Here is a 20,361-nt window from a genome sequence, read left to right on the forward strand (position 1 = left end):
TGGGAGCAGAAAGTTGCAAAGGGGCATTGATAGATTAAGTGAGTGAACAAAACTGTGGCAGATGGAGTTCAATATGAGGAAGTGTGATGTCATCCACTTTGGACCGAATATAGATCAGACTATTTTCTAAATGGTGAGAATCTAGGAACTGTGGAGGAGCAGAGAGATTTAGGGGTCCAAGTATAGAAATCACAAAATATTCTAACAAGCCCCTATTGAGAATTCCAAAGCGCTTTACAACAAATTTATTAGTTTTAAAGTATAGTCCCTGTTATGTAGGGAAGCACAATGGCCAATTTGCACGAACAGTAAATGAGGTGAATTACCAGTAAATCTGTTTTTGGTGCTGCTGGTTGAAAACACTGTTTTTGATGTGCCAATATTTTTTTTGGTAGGGGTTGTTTGTGTCAGCTGGTTTTCTAGGTTGGCATATATGCAGGAAGCAAATTAAATATCTTTCATTCCAAACCACTCCTGGCTGGTCTCCCACGTTCTACCCTCCGTAAACTTGAGGGCACCCAAAACTCGGCTGCCCGTGTCCTAACTCACATCAAGTCCCGTTCACCCATCACCCCTGTGCTTGCTGACCTACACTGGCTCCTGGTTAAGCAATGCCTCGATTTTAAAATTCTCATCCTAGTTTACAAATCCTTCCATGGCCTCGCCCCTCCCTATCTCTGTAATCACCTCCAGGCACAGAACCCCGCCCTGAGATATCTGCACTCCTCTAATTCTGGGCTCTCGAGCATCCCTGATTTTAATCGCTCCACCATTGGTGGCCGTGCCTTCAGCTGACGAGGCCTTAAGCTCTGGAATTTCCTCCCTAAAACTCTCCGCCTCTCTAACCTCCTTTAAGATGCTCCTTAAAACCTACCTCTTTGACCAAGCTTTTGGTCATCTGCCCTAATGTTTCCTTATGTGATTCGGTGCCAAATTTTGTCTGATAACATTCCTATGAAGCGCTTGGGCCGTTTTACTACATTAACGGTGCTATATAAATACAAGTTGTTGTTGTATTGGTGTGCAAAACTCCCGAGTAGTGACGAACAGCTTTACAATCACTGTCAGCCATATTCTTTGTCTCTAAGATTGAGACCATCCATTCAGCTGCCTCTGCCACTTCCCTTCCTTCCCCTAGCCCACCGGGCCAAACTTCCTCTAAGGTTCCCCCCTGTCCTAGCCCTGAACTCACATCTTTCTCCAGTTTCTCTCCGATCTCCCCTCATGACCTCTCTGCGCTCATCTTGTCCATGAGGCCCACTTCCTGCTCCCTCGACCCCATTCTCACCAAACTGCTGACCACCCAACTTCCTTTTCTGGCTCCCATGTTAGCTGATATTGTTAACGGTTCTCTCTCCTCAGGTACAGGCCCCCTCTCCCTCAAATCTGCCGACATCACCCCTCACCTCAAAAAAACCAACACTTGACCCCCTCCGTCCTTGCAAACTACCGCCCCATCTCCAACCTCCCTTTCCTCTCCAAAGTACTTGAACGTGTTGTTGCCTCCCAAATCCGTGCCCATCTTTCCCACAATTCCATGTTTGAATCCCGCCAATCAGGTTTCCACCCTTGCCACAGTACCGAAATGGCTCTCATGAAAGTGACAAATGACATCCTTTATGACTGCGACGAAGGTAAACTATCCCTCCTCGTCCTTCTTGACTTGTCTGCAGCCTTTGACATGGTTGACCACTCCAACCTTCTCCAACGCCTCTCCACCGTCATCCAGCTGGGTGGGACTGCACTCACCTGGTTCCATTCTTATCTATCTAATCGTAGTCAGATAATCACCTGCAACGGCTTCTCTTCCCGCTCCCGCATCTATCCTTGGCCTCCTCCTATTTCTCATCTATATGTTGCCCCTTGGAGACATCATCCGAAAACACAGCATCAGTTTCCACATGTATGCTGACAACGCCCAGCTCTACCTCAGTACCTCTTCTCTTGATCCCTCCACGGTCTCTAAATTGTCAGACTGCTTGTCTGACATATGGTTCTGGATGAGCAGAAATGTTCTCCAATTAAATATTGGGAAGACTGAAGGCATTGTTTTCGGTCCACGCCACAAACTCCGTTCCCTAGCCACCGACTCCATCCCTCTCCCTAACATCTGTCTAAGGCTGAACTACACTGTTCGCAACCTTGGGTGTCATATTTGACCCAGTAATGAACTTCTGACCACATATCCGCAGCATAACAAAGACCACCTATTTCCACCTCCGTAACATCGCCCTTCTCCACCCTTCGCTGCTGAAACCCTCATCCATGCCTTTGTTACCTCTGGACTTGACTATTCCAATGCACTCCTGGCTGGCCTCCCACACTCTACCCTACGTAAACTTGAGGTCATCCAAAACTCGGCTGCCTGTGTCCTAACTCACACCAAGTCCCGTTCACCCATCACCCCTGTGCTCGTTGACCTACGTTGGCTCTCGGTTAAGCAACGCCTCAATTTCAAAATTCTCATCCTTGTTTTCAAATCCCTCTATGGCCTCGCCCCTCCCTATCTCTGTAATCTCCTTCAGCCCCACAACCCTGAGATATCTGCGCTCCTCTAATTCTGCCTTCTTCAACATCCCTGATTATAATCGCTCAACCGTTGGTGTCTATGCCTTCTGTTGCCTAGGCCCTAAGCTCTGGAATTCCCTGCCTAAACCGGTTTACCTCGCTACCTCTCTTTCCTCAAGACTCTCCTTAAAACCTATCTCTTTAACCAAGCTTTTGGTCATCTGCCCTAATTTATCCTTATGGGGCTCGGTGTCCATTTTTTTGTTTTATAATACTCCCGTGCTGCGCCTTGGGACGTTTTACTACGTTAAAGGCGCTAATGAAGGGTCCCAGACCTGAAACGTTAACTCTGTTTCTCTCTCCACGGATGCTGCCTGGCCTGCTGAGTATTTCCAGCATTTTCTGTTGTTATATAAATACACGTTGTTGTTGAACAATTAACACCTGCTCAACAGAAGCCAAAACTTCACTTCCGTGACCGGTGGGCGCCGCGGGGACTGGAGTGCATAATTGGATTAAACAATCAAATTTTAATTTGATTTGTTAAGGTTTATTTAAAGATTTTTTAGTGGTTTAGTTACAGTTTATTTGTTCATTTATTTGGTCTTACCAAAAGAGAAGCCAAAACTTCAGCCTCGCGAGATTTGATTGCAGTCGCTCCTTGCCTTTGTGCGTTAGCGCCGCTACGTTTGCGTGTGTGACGTTCGCGACATACGCGCGGAGTTTCTTGTGACGCCAGGCCTTGGTCATTGGCCTGTGCCCGTGTGCGGAAGGTGTAGGCGCGTTGGGTCGGGCTTGTTGCGTATTGGCTGCATTCGAGCCGCGGACCCGGCGCTAAAACGTCCGAGTTCAGAACAGCAGTAACGGCGCAGGACCGGAACAGGCCTGGGAGGAGAGGCGTTAACAGCGTCTTGTGTAGCTTTGCGGCCTAAGGCCGAGGAGCAAACATGATGCGTAGTAAGGCGGAGGTGGAGAAGTACATTGCCTCGGTGCAGGGCGTCATGCCGCTCTCACCCCGCGAGGTAAGTGCCTGGGACGATCCATCACAGCGGCCCGAGCAGCCAATCTGCGGGTCGAGGAAAGGGCTGTTGCGGCCTGTGCTGTTGGGCCTTGTACTTTCAGGACCGCGCTTATCTGAAACAAACCGGGGGGAATTCTGAACAAGCTGTAGTTCGCGCTTTGCAGGCGGCGGCAGCGACCTGTGTCATATTTTTGGCGATGCAGTGATTCTGGAGGCTGTAAACCAAGCTAATCCACACTTTGGTTGATTGTCATTGGTTTCGTTTCTGTGGAAATTTGAATGCTGGAGGACAGATAGTTGACAATGTTGCCGCCCACGATTGTGTGATCTCCCTGTGAGCGTTATGAATTGCTTGGGTACAGTGTATATAAATAGTGTAATTTGGATTTTTAGCTTATCTGCAGCAGTAATAATGGCCTGTACAATTTAATGGAATTTGACGTACTCTGTTATAATTAGTTTGTTTACCTCGCCAAGAATTTTGGGGGAATGGGCTGTTTTTAGAGGCTTTATTAATTTGTCTATTTTACACAACCTCCAACTTTTGTTTTTAGAAATCACTCAAAGGATTTTTGTTTGCAAAACTCTACTATGAAGCCAAGGAATACGAACTTGCGAAGAGGTAAAAATATTGCCAGTATTTTACAATGCTGCCTTAGTTTGTTTATTTATATGCATTTATTATATATTTATTTTGATTGTACAAGTCCAGGAAAATTAGTCTCTGTAGGTTGTTATACAAGCTTTTCAACTTGTACACTGCTGGGAAAATATTAATTACAGCAATAAAATACAAATGTATAGCTTTATTATTGAGGAAAACACTTAAAAAAATTAAGTACTTGTCCTTTTTCCATCTTAGTTTCTCTATCCTATTGTAACCTCTAACTTATTTTCCTAGCTGATATATTGCATCTCTAACTTTTTAAAAAATTGAGTTCAGTTGTTAAAGGTAGTGTGCAGCAGCCATGCATTCAGATCAGGTCAGTGTTAAATGGCAAAAGGGGTGCTACTTTAATGTTTGCAACGTAGGGCTGGAGAGGGGAAATCAACTGCTTTTCCTGCTCCTGATTATTATCTAGTATTGGATGTTGTGCCTTTTACTGTTGCAAACAACATCTTGTATTTATATGATAGCAAAATACTGCAGATGTTGGAAATCCGAAATAACAACAGAAAATGCTGGAAAAACTCAGCAGGTCAGGCAACATCCGTGGAGAGAAATTTGAGTTGACGTTTTGGGTCGAACCCTTCTTCAAAACTGGAAAGAAAAGAAAATAGATCGAAGACAGGGCTGCGATCGGACAAAAGAAGTAAAAGAGCTAGACGCGATGGTAATAGGCTGAGATTAAGTGTAAAGTGTACTGGCAGGGCAAGAGATAGCTGCCAGGTGTGAGAGAGAAACAAAAGGAAAGGGGGGGGAAGGAGTGGAAAAATTACAAGAAAAAATGTGTAATAGGGGCCGAGGTTATGATCTGAAATTGTTGAACTCGATATTGAGTCCGGAAGGCTGCAGAGTGCCTAATCGGAAGATGCAGCTATCTCTTGCCCTGCCAGTACACTTTACACCTAATCTCAGCCTATTACCATCTCGTCTAGCTCTTTTACTTTTGTCCGATCGCAGCCATGCCTTCGATCTATTTTCTTTTCTTTCCAGTTTTGAAGAAGGGTTCGACCCGAAACGTCAACTCAAATTTCTCTCCACGGATGTTGCCTGACCTGCTGAGTTTTTCCAGCATTTTCTGTTGTTATTTCTTGTATTTATATAGTGTCTTTAACGTAATAAAACATCCCAAGGCACTTGACAGGAGTGTTGTAAGACACAAATTTGATACTAAGCCACATAAGAAATCAGGGCAGGTGACCAAAAGCTTGGTCAAAGAGGTAGGTTTTAAGTAGCGTCTTAAAGGAGGAATGAGAGGCGGAGAGGTCGAGGGAGGGAGTTCCAGAGCTTAGGGCCCAGGCAGCTGAAAGCACGGCCACGGATGGTTGAGCAATTTTTAAAAAAATATTCGTTTATGGGATGTGGGCGTTGCTGGCGAGGCCAGCATTTATTGCCCATCCCTAATTATAGTCCGGGATGCTCAAGGGCAGAATTTGAGGAGCACAGACATCTCGGGGTTGTTCAGCTGAAGGAAATTAGAGATAGGGAGGGGTGAGGCCATGGAGGAATTTGAAAATAATGATGAGAATTTTGAAATTGAGGCATTGCTTAAATGCGAGCCGATGGAGGTCAGCGAGCACAGGGGTGATGGGTGAACGGGACTTGGTGTGAGTTAGGACACGGGCAGCCGAGTTTTGGATCACCAAGTTTACGTAGGCTAGAATGTGGGATACCAGCCAGGAGTGTGTTGGAATAGTCAAGTCTAGAGGCAATAAAGGCATGGATGAGGGATTCAGCAGCAGATGAGCTGAGGTGGGGCGGAGACGGGTAATACTACGGAGATGGAAATTGGAGGTCTTAGTTATGCTGCAAATATGTGGTCGGAAGCTCATTTCAGGGTCAAATATGACACCAAGGTTGTGAACAGTCTGGTTCAGCTTCAGACAGATGCTAGTTAGAGGGATGGAGTTGTGGCTAGGGAACGGAGTTTGTGGCGGGGACCAAAAACAATGGCTTTGGTCTTCCCAATATTTAATTGGAGAGAATTTCTGCTCATCCAGTACTGGATGTCAGACAAGCAGTCTGGCAATTTAGAGACCGTGGAGGATTCGAGAGAAGTTGTGGTGGGGTAGTGCTGGGTGTCGTCGGCGTACGTGTGGAAACCTACACCGTGTTTTCGGATGATGTCGCCAAGAGGCAGCATGTCGATGAGAAATGGACGTGACTGCTGCCAACGAAATTAATTAGTTGTGCATGTGCAGTTTGTGTTTTTTTGGTGGTTCCGAGTGGGGAAAAATACTGTTGGGTGAAACTATGCTGTGACGCCATTTGCTGCGACTGTTAAAAGCATCTGTTTGTTGCTCTGAGAAGAGGCTGTCACAGTCATATCAGAAGTGCTTATTCTGTATAGGTTCTATTTACTTTTTAATTGGGATGAAACTTTTTATAAAATAAGGTGGACACCATGTCTGGAGAAAGTTTGGAGGTTTGGTTTTTAAAAAAAAAAAAAAAAAAAAATTGAATCCATGTTAAAGGATCCCAAGTGCGAAGTGAACAGTGAATGTTTGCTGGTAAGTGTGGAGATTAATAATGAGTTTAATGCATTTCTGCTGAACAGAGCCACGTCCGGAAAAGATCATCTGGGTCAGCAAACGTCAATTTTTGTTACATTTCTTATCCTTTCCCTTCAAACAGAGCTCACGCTCCAAAAAAATGAATCTTTGCAACCCTCCCCTGTGAAATTATTATACATTAATATCACGGGTTAGTTTTAGTATTATACATTATTATTAAACCAACCCAGAGCTCCACAGATTTATGTGATATTACGATATTATTGTACAGATTTATGTGCAGAATGCTTCTGCGCAGCTTCTGGTCATTGGCACAGCTTCAGGTTTGTTGGCAGCAGACACTCATATGAGAAACAGGAATAGGAGGGGGCTAAGGATAGATCCTTGGGGCACCCCAGGGATAATGATGTGGGAGCGGGAAGAGAAGCTGTTGCAGGTGATTTTCTGGCTACGATTAGATAGAAAAGAGTGGCAACGACGAGTGGGGTCCCACCCAGCTGGACGATGATGGAGAAGGATGGAGTGGTCAACCGTGTCAAAGGCTGCAGACAGGTCAGGAAGGACGAGGAGGGATAGCTTACCTTTGTCACAGTCACAAAGGATGTAATTTGTGACTGAGAGCCGTTTCGGTACTGTGGCAGGGGCGGAAACCTGATTGGAGGGATTCAAACATGAAGTTGCAGGAAAGATGTGCACGGATTTGTGAGGTGACAGCGTGTTCATGGAATTTGGTGAGGAAAGGGAGGTTGGAGAGGGGTGGTAGTTTGCAAGGACAGAGGGGTCAAGAATTTTTTTGAAAAGAGGGGTGATGACAGCAGATTTGAGGGAGAGGGGGACAGTACCTGAGGAGAGCGAACAGTTAATGTCAGCTAACATGGGAGCCAGACAAGGAAGTTGGGTGGTCAGCAGTTTAGTGGGAATAGGGCTGAGGGAGCAGAAGGTGGGTCTTGTGGAGAAGTCAAAGGGAGATCGGAGAGAAACTGGAGAAAGATGCAAGTTCAGGGCTAGGGTGGGGTGGGGGAATCCTCAGGAAGTTTGGCCTGGTGGGCTAGGGGAAGGAAGGGAAGTGGCAGAAGTAGCTGATCAGATGGTCTCAATCTTAGTGACAAAGAAGTCCATGAGCTCCTTGCACTTGTTGGAGGTGAGTGTGGACAAGACAGGGGAGAGGTTTAAGAAGGCTATTATCAGTAGAGAATAGAAGCCGGAGGTTATCTTTGCATTCCAGAATGATCCTTGAATAGTTTTGGCAGACGAGTAGGACCCGATAATGCTTTGTGGTCCAGCCACATCTGGCAGTGAATGGCTAAACCAATTGTCTGCCATATCCGTTCAAGTCTGCGTCCCTTGAACTTGGAGCGAAGATAAGGGCCGTACCAGGAGGAACAGCCAGGGTGCGAGAGTAATGGTTTTAATAGGGACTAGGGCATTAAAGGTAGTGGTGAGGTTGAGCAGATTGGTAGCTGCAGAAGTGTCATGGTGAATGGAGGGCCAACGGCTGGACAGTTGGGATTTCGTAAGTGCAGTTGTAAGAGAGTACACACATATGAACAGTGGTCACTTGGGAAATATCGGAGAGCATCCATTGAATCCTCTTACAGCAGGTGGGCAGAACATTTCCAAAATTTGGAAATGGGAACATCTCTGGGGAAATGTTATTTGGCTTATGATCTGCTTGTAATGCCGATTATTTCAGCAAGTCAAATTGCAAGTACCAGAAAATCAGAATAGTTGTATCATGCATGTAACTGGATGGAATTGTCATGAGGCTAAGATACAGATTAACCATGATCTAATTGAATGGCGGAAGAGATTCTGAGCTGAATGGCCTACTCCTGTTCTATGAATTGGTTTCATGTTGAGAGTAAACTTTTGGTTTCCCACAGAAGAAACCTGTGCCCAAGTAAACTTGGTGTGTTAAGGATTAATGCAATTGTTCTGCTAATAGAATTCTTTGCTGTTTTCTATCATTTGGTTTCCTTATAAAATGAGAAAGCAACAACCAACCTTAAATATCCCAATTCTATTTAACGTGTTTCATGTCATCTATATCCTGGAACATTTGCTTAATTGGTATTGCTGGCTTATAAACAGATTTACATAGCTGATGCTGTTCATAGAACCATCCAGCACAAAATGAAGCATCATGCCTGTGATGGCTCTTTGAAAGAGCTGTCCATTTAGTCCCCTGTTCTTTCCCTGTAGCCCTGCAAATTGTTCCTTTTTCAATTATATATTACTCCCTGTTGTGACTCCCTCAGATTTAATTTCAGGGTTAAAGACCACTTGCTTGGCTAATTATGAAATATAATTTTATAAATGCATTTAATGGCCCTGCTGTAATCACTTAATTTTTTTTGCAGGCAGATATCAGCATACATAAATGTACAGGAAAGGGATCCAAAAGCGCATAAGCTTCTTGGCCAGATCTATGAGTCTGAAGGCAACATTGAAAAAGCCATTGGTTGTTACAAGGTAAAGGCTATGGTACAAATATGGCCTAATTGTTTTGTCTTTACCTAAGTCGGTACATTTTTTGAATTATTAACTGAAGACCTGTAGCTGCAGGTGTGGTAAAATATTCTTAGTAATTGACCTGAGAGGGCTACAATACATTTTAAAGATGAATTCTATGGTGTTTGCAGCCAGATAATTTGGCAATAGGCATTAGTAAAACATTCTAAGATGAATAGCTTTTTTATAGCTGGTCAAGTGTGTCATCCATTGTTATGTTCAACCAGTCATTACCATTACCATTGCAATGTTTGGGCACAGTTAATAGTACAAGCTTCTTCGCTTCAGGTGACAAAGGGCCAACAAAGATCAAATTACAAATATAAAGATTCAGGATAACTAGTCATCTTAGTGCATATAATAGCAGTTCTGGTAAAAGATTTATATTTCAATAAAACTCTTGTTGCCTATGAGAATGCAGCATAGGATTCCAGCAGGTATCCCTTGCCCCAGATTTTAAAAAATCCGCCATAATGCTGCTTGGAAGTTAAAAAATTGGCAAATCCTCTAACAAAAGTAACCAAATGTGTTTAGTCTATGGTTTGTGATTGTGTAAACTGATCAAGGATTTGGTGCAATAAATTATGGTGCCACCCAAATATATTCTAAACTGTACAATCTATTTGTCTTTATATAAAAAAAAAAAAAAAAAATTTGCAGGGTTTGTTGAGATCCCTTGTCATTCTATGACCTGAGCAAAGCATCATAGAATGGTTACAACACAGAAGGAGGCTATTCGGTCCTTCGCGCCTGTGCCAGCTCTCTGCATGAGCATTTCAGCTAGTCCTAATCCCCTGCCCTTTCCCCATAGCCCTGCAAAATTTTTTCCTTCAGACTTCCAATTCCTTTTTGAAAGCCATGATTCAATCTGCCTCCTCCACCCTTTCAGGCAGTGCGTTCCCAATCCTAACCACTCACTGCGTAAAAAAGTTTTTCCTTATGTCGCCTTTGGTTCTTTTGCCAATCACCTTAAATCTGTGTCCTCTGGTTCTCGACCCTTCCACCAATGGAAACAGTTTCTCTCTATCTACTTTGTCCAGACCCCTCATGATTTTGAACACCTCTCTCAAATCTCCTCTCAACCTTCTCTGCTCTAAGGAGAACAACCCCAGCTTCTCCAGTCTATCCACGTAACTGAAGTCCGTCATCCCTGGAATCATTCTCGTAAATCTTTTCTGCATCCTCTCTAAGGCCTTCACATCCTTCCTAAAGTGCAGTGCCCAGAATTGGACACCATACTCCAGTTGAGGCCAAACCGGTGTTTTATACAGGTTCATCATAACTTCCTTGCTCATACTTGTGGCGTGTCAAGGCCATTCATATATGCACCATTTTATACCTGAATGTAGTCTGACTAGCATTATTTTCTTTTTAGTTGTAATGTTCCCTTACTTCCACACACTACTGTTTTGCAGTATTCGTGAAATTTAACAGTACACAACTGTTAAGCTTTTTCTTGTCATCTGTTCTTTGTTCCTCATCCTTTCTCAAGTTGGTGACTCTTTGGGGTATGGTTCCACTGGTTCCAGTTACCCTGTTACATTGCCCAATTAATCATTGTCCGTATGAGTATTGGCAGGTATTCAACTGTGAAGCAACATCACAGTCAAGGCTAATCCTCTTTCCATTTGGTATTCAAGCACATGAACTTCAAAAAAAAAAAAAATCCAGAGATTACTATCTTTTCGAGGTCTTGTTTTCAATCTGATGCTTAACTCCGTAAACTCCCTCTGCAAGATCTCATGCCCTTCTATCTGTCATTGGTTCCAACATGAACCACGACATTTGGCTGCTCTCCATCCCACATTCCATAATGTCCTTCATCCTGCCACCAGGAAGGCAATATATCATTTGCGACTCCTGGTTATGACTGCAAGAAAGACTATTCCCTTCGCCTTCCTCTGCGCTACAAATATAGTACAGTATAAAATATTGGCATTCTGTGGTCCTTGGAGAAGAGAGGAGCTAAGGACAATAGATAAAAGATAAACTGACCCTTCACTTCCACCTGTTTGCTTTCTCCCCCCCCCCCCCCCTCCATTTTGTTCAGGCCTACTAGAGAGGCTGCTTATCTCTGATTTCTGCCTGAGAAACTGAACCTTTTCTTTCGAGATGACAGATCTGCTGTATGTTTCCAACACTCTTTGACTCGTAGAGGATATGAGTTGTGCTTTAAAGACTAATTTCCTGTAAATTGTCATTAAAGTTGGACTGACATACTTCCTCCTTGGTTCTTATTAGCGAGTTGTGGAGCTGAATCCCGTACAGAAGGACATTATTCTGAAAGTGGCTGATTTGCTCTGTAATAATGGAAACCTGATTGATGGAAAAGCTGAATACTGGGTGGAGAAAGCAGCCAAGCATTTTCCTGGTAATGGAATAGTTTACAAACTGAAGGTGAGCTAAAACATGCTCATTGTGGAGCTTTAAATAGTGAAAGTGAATCAAAACTCAGGAGATCTGATCCATGACACTGTGACATTATTTAAAAATTCACAGGTTTTGCCAATTGCATTCAGATATTTGCTCTTCATTGGCTGCAGTAATGAGATGCTAGGTTATCAGTATCCAGCAAGCTTAAATGTTTTTTGGAACTCCTAAAAAGCTCTGACAGCCAAGAATTTTATGTACTGTGATTAAAATCTTGTGTTTTTATAGCCTTCAAGCAATGGGGTATTTGAATTGCAGAAATGTAATTCTCTGGCACATTTTAAATTGGAACTAATTTGGGTTTGTGACCTATATTGTAAGCCTTTCTTTGCTACTATAGATCTGTTTCAAGCACTCGATCATCTTTGTGTATCTTTTTTTTAAAGGAGAAGCTGCTGAGCAGAAAGGGACAATTAGGCCAGTCTCAACTGTTCCACCTTATTCAGTCCGAACTGCATTCTAGGCCAGATGATCCACATGCTAATATTCGCTTGGTGGAATTCTACTGCTCTATGGGGAAACTTGAGGAAGCTGTGAATTTTTGCATTAGTACGGAGAAGAGAAGAACGCTTTGCAGAAGTCTGGAATGGTACACCTGCATGGTACAAACATTAAAGGTGTGTAATAATGTTATTTTTGTCATTCTTTCTGCAACACTGCACTTTACATTTAAAAAAAATATATATCGGCTATATAAAAGTCAATACTCTTTCTGTCAATGAACGTGTCAGCTTAACATCAGATTGATCTAAAAGTTTGTTTTCTAGGATCTGCAAAGTTTTTTTTAAAGTAAGGGTTCTCTACAAAGAAGAAAAGTAGTTACAAAATATGTGAATTTTCAAAGATTGTAAGAGCTTCTACAAGTATGTAAAAAGGAAGAGAGTAGCAACAGAGGCTGAAACAGGAGACATAATGGGGAATAAGGAAATGGCAGAGACTTTGAATGAATATTTTGTCTCTGTCTTCACAGTAGAAGACACAAAAATACCAAAAATAGTGGGGAATCAAGGGGCTAATGAGTGAGGAAAAGTAATTAAGATAAGTAGAGAAAAAGTACGTGAGAAACTAATGAGACTAAAAGCTGACAAATCCCCATGACCTGATGGCCCACATGCTAGGGTTCTAAACGAGTTGGCTGCAGAGATAGTGGATGTCCCTCAGAATTTTTTCCAATAATTTTCCTACCACTGATGTTAGGCTCACTGGCCTGCAGTTCCCCGGTTTTTCCCTACTCCCCTTCTTGAATAATGGTACTACATTAGCGGTTCTCCAGTCCTCTGGCACATCCCCTGTGGCCAGAGAGGTTCTGAATATATGTGTTAGAGCCCCTGCAATATCTTCCTTTGCCTCACACCGCAGCCTGGGATACATTTCGTCCGGGCCTGGGGATTTATCCATTTTTAGGCCTGCTAAAACCGCCAATACCTCCTCCCTCTCGATGTTAATATGTTCGAGCATATCACAGTCCCCCCGCCCTATTTCTATGTCTACATCGTCCCTCTCCATAGTGAAAACAGATGCAAAAAATTCATTTAGAACCCCTCCTACATCTTCCGGCTCCACACACAGATTGCCACTTTTGTCCCTAATGGGCCCTATTTTTTCCCTAGTTATCCTCACCCTTAATATACTTATAAAACATCTTAGGATTTTCCTTTATTTTGCTCGCCAGTGTTATTTCATGGCCCCTCCTTGATCTCCTAATTTCTTTTTTAAGTATCCCCCTGCACTTTTTGTACTCCTCTAGGGCTTCCTCCGTCTTTAGCCTTTTGTATCTGCCAAAAGCCCTCCTTTTTTTTTCTAATCCATTCTCGTATATCCCCTGACATCCAAGGTTCCCTGTGGTTTTTGGAACCACCCTTGACCTTTACGGGAACATGTTGCCATTGTATGATCTCAATCTCCCTTCTGAAAGCCTCCCATTGCTCCGATGCGGATTTTCCTACAAGTAGCTGATCCCAGTCCATTTTGGCCAGATCCTGCCTTATCCTATTAAAATCGGCCTTCCCCCAATTTAGAACCTTTATTTCCGGCCCATCCCTGTCCTTTTCCATGACCACCTTAAATCTCACCATATTATGGTCACTGTCACCAAAGTGCTCACCTACTAGCACTTCTTCCACTTGGCCGGCCACATTCCCTAGAATTAGGTCCAGTACCGCCCCCTCTCTTGTAGGACCTTCTACGTGCTGGCTCAAAAAGCTCTCCTGGATGCACTTTAAGAATTCCACACCCTCTGTGCCTTTCACACTCTGACTATCCCAGTTAATATTGGGGAAGTTGAAATCCCCCATTATTATTACCCTATTATTTGCACATTTCTCTGAGATTTGCCTACATATCTGTTCCTCTATCTCCCCCTGACTGGAGGCCTATAGTACACTCCCAGCAAAGTGCTTGCCCCCTTGTTTTTAAGCTCCACCCATATGGCCTCATTAGAGGAACCTGCTAATATGTCATCCCTCCTTACTGCAGTAATTGACTCCTTAATTAATATTGCGACACCCCCTCCTCTTATACCTCCCCCTCTGTCTCGCCTGAAGGTTCTGTACCCCGGAATATTGAGCTGCCAGTCTTGCCCCTCCCTCAACCATGTCTCCGTGAAACAAAGAGCCTGCAAAAGGGTATAGATAGTTAAGTGAGTGGGCAATAAGGTGGCAGATGAAGTATAATGTGGGGAAATGTGAGGTTATTCAATTTGGTAGGAAGAATATGATTTTTTAAATGGTGTGAAACTTAAATGTTGGTGTTCAGAGAGATTTAGGTGTTCTCGTATAGGAAACAGAGTTAGCATGCAGGTACAGTAAGCAGTTATGGCAAATGCCATGTTGGCCTTTATTGTACAGGGTTAGAGTACAAGAAGTCTTGCTACAATTGTACAGGGCTTTGGTGAGGCCACACTGGAGTACTGTGCACAGTTTTGGTCTCCTTATCTGTTTTGAAATCCTTATCTAAGGAAGGATATACTTGCCTTTGAGGCAGTGCAACAAAGGTTCACTAGATTGATTCCTGGGATGAGAGGGTTGATTCCTGGGATGAGAGAGTTGTCCTATGAGGTGAGATTGAGTAGATTGGGCGTATACTCTATGGCGTTTAGAAGAATGAAACATAAGGTTATTAGGGGAATTGATAGGGTAGATACTAAGAGGTTGTTTCCACTGGCTGGAGAGTCTAAAACGAGGGGACATAGTCTCAGGATAAGGGGCCGGTTATTTAAGACTGAGATGAGGAGGAATTTCCTCACTCAGGGTTGTGAATCTTTGGAATTCTCTAAGGCTGTGGATGCTGAATCGTTGAGTATATTCAAGGCTGAGATAGATAGATTTTTGGACTCTAGGGGAATCAAAGGGATATGGGGATCAGGCGGGAAAGTGGAGTTGAGGTCGAAGATCAGGCATGATCTTATTAAATGACGGAGCAGACTTGAGGGGCCGCATGTCCTGCTCCTAATATATATGTTCTTGCGTTCTTAAAGAACTAGCCACTCATATAGTTACTATATAAGTGGCTTTCCATTAGAAAGTATGGAAGCCAGGAAAGGGGGAGAAAATAACAAATTAGGTCCTTTTTCTCTGTTCCGTCTGATTTTGGTATCCAGTTGTGTAAGCGAGCATTACCTATACTTAGAATAGCCTAAATTCCAGAATAGTATAAGGGTTCCAAGTATTCTTTGGTAAACTTCTGTGTTTGTGTAATTCAGATTTTTTTTTTGTACTGTTCTGCAGAGAAATCTTGTTTCATCAAATGTCTCGGGAGCTGATAAAAGCAGACTGAGATTAATGCAGAAGGAGTTGCTCCTGGCTTCCTCTAATCTCATGGTTCTGACATTGGCAACCAGAGATGTCCAAGGTGCTGTAGATGCTCTAATGAGGTAACCTTTTGTGTGTTTTCTAAAACCTTTTTTGTTCTCTTGATGACATTGACCTGTGCCGGGGTTTGATTTCATAGGTGCTTCCTTCTATGTAGCCCTTCCATATCACCCATGGCTATGTGAACCAAGGTGATTAGTGTCAGCAGCCTTTGACTGGGGGCACCTTCTGGCCATGCCAGATGTTCTCACTAGATATCTGCATGCAGCAGGGGTCACTGTATAGAGATCAGGAGTAGGAGCCCAAGCTTGGTTTTCTCTCCCTAGGGGCACTTAGACCTGTAACATCTCTATCGTTGCTCCGCCGAGGTGACCTAAGTAGACCAGGAATCGAACCTTGGATTTTACTCGTCTGTTTGGCTTAGTGCTATAACAAAAAATAACTTGCACTTGTATAACTCCTTTTAACATAGGAAAATATCCCAGGGTACTTCAAAGTGGAGGTGATTAGTCACTGAACAGGAATTGAGAGAAGATTGGGATTAGTGACCAAAGGCATGGTGAAAGAGTTGAGTTTAGGGGAGACTTTCGGGAGAGGATTGATATGGCAAGGCGGCTAGGTTTAAGAAAATTTCAGATTGCTTGGCCATCATGGCCAAAGACCATGCTGTGGAGGGAGGGGCATGGACAGCCCAGACTAGAGTGGAAGGCGTGAGCTTAAATGTAATGGTGAAGGAGATTCTGAAGATTGGTTGGAGTGAAGAAATGGAGGGCTTTAAGTGAGGACAAGAATATTGTCCTCACTTAATGCTGGAGGACATTGAGAATTGAGGTGATAAGTGAACAGGACTTAAGGAATAGGATGCTAGGTGGTGAAGTTCTAGATGAGTTGGAGTTTGCAAGACCAACGAGGAGCGCGTTGGAAAAGTCGAGCCTAGCTGAAGTGGAGGGGGATGGGGTGCAAGATCAAAATAGGTGGTCTTGATGCCAGATTGGAAGTGGACTTGGAAACACCATACAAGACATTGTGAGAGTAAGTCCAGGTTAGGTGAAGGATGCAATTGGGACCCAGAGGACACATCTTTGGAGAGTATTAGATAAGGATGGCTTTGGTTTTACTGATTCAGGAAGTTCTTGCTCCTCCCTGACTTAATGGCAATCTGACAGAGCCAAACCCTAAATTGATCTTGACAAATGATACCAGTCTTGGTTACTGATCTCTGGTAATTTGATGATCCAACTAATGCTGAATCACGGTGATACCACTGGAACTGCCTTTATGATATCTGTTGTCTATTTTGTTAGTTAACCCTCTACAACTATTTCTGTCTATAGCTGTTTAGATACTCAATGTTGAGCATTGCTAATCATGATTTTGAAGCTAATAAACAGTGCATGACCTGTCTTCGATTTGGCAAGAACGGATTAATGCAGTCATTCAGTAGCTTGTGAGTATCCTAATGGGGATTGGTAAAGTAAGCTCAAATTTAATCTGAACTAGTTGATGCAAGACAATTCAACAAGCCAAACTTGGGCATCATTCACTCCTAGATGTAGACTGGGCAGGAAATCAGAAATGGGAAGCAAGGAGAGAGAGAGAGAGAGAGAAAAATTTTGGTTTGCAGCAGATTTTGCCTAACGTTATTGTACAGGTAGACTATCCTTTATCCGCACTTCCGAAAACCGAAAGTTTTTTCGTGGAGCGTAAGTCGTGCGCACGACATGACCCGAGTGGCGCAAAACATGACCCGACGTGGCCGATGCTTGACCCACGCAGGTGTGAGGCGTCAGTTGTGTCTCAGCGCTGTCACACGTGCGCCTGCTGCTCTCTTTGATATTTGTTGGTTTTTTACGATTTGTGAAAATGCTAAAAAGAGCTGCAGATACCCCTATGGGTAACAGTGAGAAGCAGAGAAGGAAGCATCTCTCATTATCGATCATCCGCAGAAAGTGGAGTTATTGCAGAAGCTTGATCGTGGTGTGTCTGCAACTTCTTACTGAAGAATATGGTGTGGGAACTACCACCATATATGACTTAAAGAAACAGAAAGCCAAGTTGTTGAAGTTTTACACTGACAGTGATGACCATAAACTAATGAAAAGTAGGAAAACATTGCATAGGGCAAAAAATGAAGATCTTGACCATGTGCTGATTGAGTGGATTCGACAATGAAGAAGTGAATGTGTGCCACTGACTGGTTTGATGGTCATGAAACAAGCTAGAATATGCCATGAAGAACTGAACATTGAAGTTGAGTGTGAATATTCAGAAGGTTGGCTGCATAAATTTAAGAAGCGTCATGGTATAAAATATCTGAAAATCTGTGGTGAAAAAGCTTCTGCTGATCATGAAGCAGCTGAAAATTACATTGACGAATTTGCCAAAATAATATCTGATGAAAACCTCGGTCCTGAACAAATTTACAATGCTGATGAAACAGCTCTGTTCTGGCGCGACGTTCCTAGAAAAACATTAGCAACGGCTGATGAGAGTGCACCAGCAGGTTTTAAGGATGCTAAGGACAGGTTGACAGTTCTTTGGTGTGCCAATGCTGCAGGCACACACAAGTTAAAGTTGGTAGTGATTGGAAAAAGCCAACATCCGAGATGTTTGAAAGGTGTATGCAATTTACCTGTGCATTATTATGTGAGCAAGAAAGCATGGGTAACCAGAGGAATATTTTCTCACTGGTTCAATAACCACTTCGTACCAGCGACACAAACTCATTGCAGGCAAGTTGGACTGGAAGAAAACTGCAAAATTGAATTGTTCCTGGACAACTGCTCCGCACATCCCCCCTCCTGAACTTCTTGTGAAAAGTTATGTTTTCGGCATTAACTTTCCCCCTAATGTGACATCTTTAATACAGCCTTGTGACCAAGGAATTTTACGCTCCATGAAGAGCAAGTATAAAGATGTTTTTCTTGAACTCTATGCTTGATGCAATCAACAGAGGCATAGGAATCCAAAGCTTCCTGAAAGAGTTCAATGTTAAGAATGCCATTTACGCAGTTGCTAATGCTTGGAACGATGTTGACAAACCAACATTAATAAATGCTTGGCACAGACTTTGGCCTTCAACGATGTTTCATGAAGATGGACCTGCAGATGAAGATTTTGAAGGATTTCCTGTCCGTCAGGAGAAGATGATATCAAACCTCCTTACTTACGCCGAAGGTTTATCATCCAAAAGTGTAAATAAGTTAGAGGAAGCTGACGTCGAAGAAGTGCTGAACATTGACAATGATGCACCTGTTGTGCATTTGTTGAGTGAAGGGGAAATTGCTGAAATGGTGTTAAATGAAGACAAGCATGAGGATAGTACTGATGATGATGATGATATTGTGAACACAGGTGAAAAAATCCCCATAGACGATATGGTGACAATGTGTGATCAGTTAATTGCTGGCCTTGAACAACGTGCATTTATCAGTGAGCAAGAGATTATGCAAGTTTACTCAATTAAAGAGAGACTGCTTAGACAGAAACCAATGTTAATGAGACAGATGACACTGGAAGAAATCTTTAAAAAGGCCATCTGTCGTAGTGCTGCTTTATCACTTGAGAATCCTGTTCCTGGCCCATCTTCAGATGTCCGACTCCAACCTGATGACGACGATGACAACACTGATGTACCCTCTTCTCCAAGATCCTCAAGCCAGATGTAATGTACCTTTACTGCATGTATATGTACAGGTATTTAGCTTAGTTTGTACCTGTATATGTTTGAAGTTTTACTGAATGTTTTCCTTACAAATAAACTGTACTAGAGTATTTATCCCTGTAATACTACAGTATTTATAGTCTTTATTTATCCCACTCAGTGTGAATACAGGTATTCATAAGGTTCGCTGCAGAAATATTAATGTGGTGGCTTACGGGGTGCTGCCCCGTAATACCTTCTGAAATCCGAAATTTTCCGAAACACGGCTAGTCCCAAGGTTTTCGGATAAAGGATAGTCTACCTGTAATAGTGTGTATGAAAGTATTTATGACATTTAAGGTCCATTTATATCTTTCACAACCAGTGGAACACCATTTTTAAGATACTGACATCTTTTAGGGATTTTATACAGATGGCAGCTCTTGGATAAAGTAAGGACATGGGTAGTTTAAGTTTTCCTTTTAGTCATAGTGACTGGCATTAGGAAAATTGTATGCCAACTCCTTAATGCTTTTTATATATTTTGTTTTAGTTTTGATCATGCAATGCACATTGCAAAGTCTTATGTAACTGCAACTATGGATGATCTTACTGCTGCTTTCACTGAAATACGAGGACATCTTTATTTACATGCTGGAACATTGCTTCTAAAGATGGCTCAACAGAACGAGATCCAGTGGAAAGTAGTTGTAGATCTTGCTGCATTGTGCTACCTAATTGCTTATCAGGTAGGCTTCTCCAGTGCTTTGAAGCTCGTGATCAATTGCCATGAAAATGCTATTACAATAAACTCTTGTTTAAACGGCACTTAATCATCCGGAATTCTTTAATAACCATCAAAATTGTATTCTGATTAATGCACATTCTAACTGCATGTTTAAATGGTGGGGAATGACTTGCCACTTGTTCCTGCCGTCGCTGTGGGTACTGCAATTTTCCCCGCACAGTATCAGCTGGCCGTCCAGCCAAAGAGGAACCCAAAGGTAAGTTTTACTGTATATTTGTGGGGCCAGAATAAGCAGATGTGCTCCTTCGGCTTTTGCAAAACCAGCTTGGGCCATTGCCACTCCATGTCCCACCTCCCCTCCTGAGTTTGGAACACCCCCACAGAACTACCTTCTGGTCTGAGGTCGGCCGATATATAAATAGCCTCGGTCGGTATACCTCTCCGTTATCCAGAATTTCTAATCAACCAGCACCATTCCGGTCCCGTAGGTGCTGGATACGAAAGAGTTTACTGT

At 43.0% G+C, this 20,361-nt stretch overlaps 1 protein-coding gene across 4 annotated transcripts in view; it reads left to right on the forward strand.

Moving 5' to 3' along the window:
• The first annotated feature begins 3,293 nt into the window (after positions 1–3,293).
• ranbp2 (RAN binding protein 2) overlaps positions 3,294–20,361 on the forward strand; it is a 69,564-nt gene continuing 52,496 nt past the window's right edge. For 2 of the 4 annotated variants that reach the window (XM_085999022.1, XM_085999023.1), the window contains exons 1-7: positions 3,296–3,530; positions 4,084–4,151; positions 9,067–9,178; positions 11,459–11,614; positions 12,034–12,264; positions 15,373–15,518; positions 19,653–19,848. In XM_085999022.1, coding sequence (XP_085855148.1) covers positions 3,456–3,530; positions 4,084–4,151; positions 9,067–9,178; positions 11,459–11,614; positions 12,034–12,264; positions 15,373–15,518; positions 19,653–19,848 — 984 coding nt within the window. In that variant the 5' untranslated portion in view covers positions 3,296–3,455. Of the gene's footprint in view, positions 3,531–4,083; positions 4,152–9,066; positions 9,179–11,458; positions 11,615–12,033; positions 12,265–15,372; positions 15,519–19,652; positions 19,849–20,361 lie in introns of all 4 variants that reach the window. The other 2 variants (XM_085999020.1, XM_085999021.1) reach the window with 2 other exon arrangements.

This window comes from Somniosus microcephalus, chromosome 10 (genome assembly GCF_052327205.1).
Source record: "Somniosus microcephalus isolate GS21.2 chromosome 10, FLI_Smic_1.0, whole genome shotgun sequence".
Classification (NCBI taxonomy): domain Eukaryota; kingdom Metazoa; phylum Chordata; class Chondrichthyes; order Squaliformes; family Somniosidae; genus Somniosus; species Somniosus microcephalus.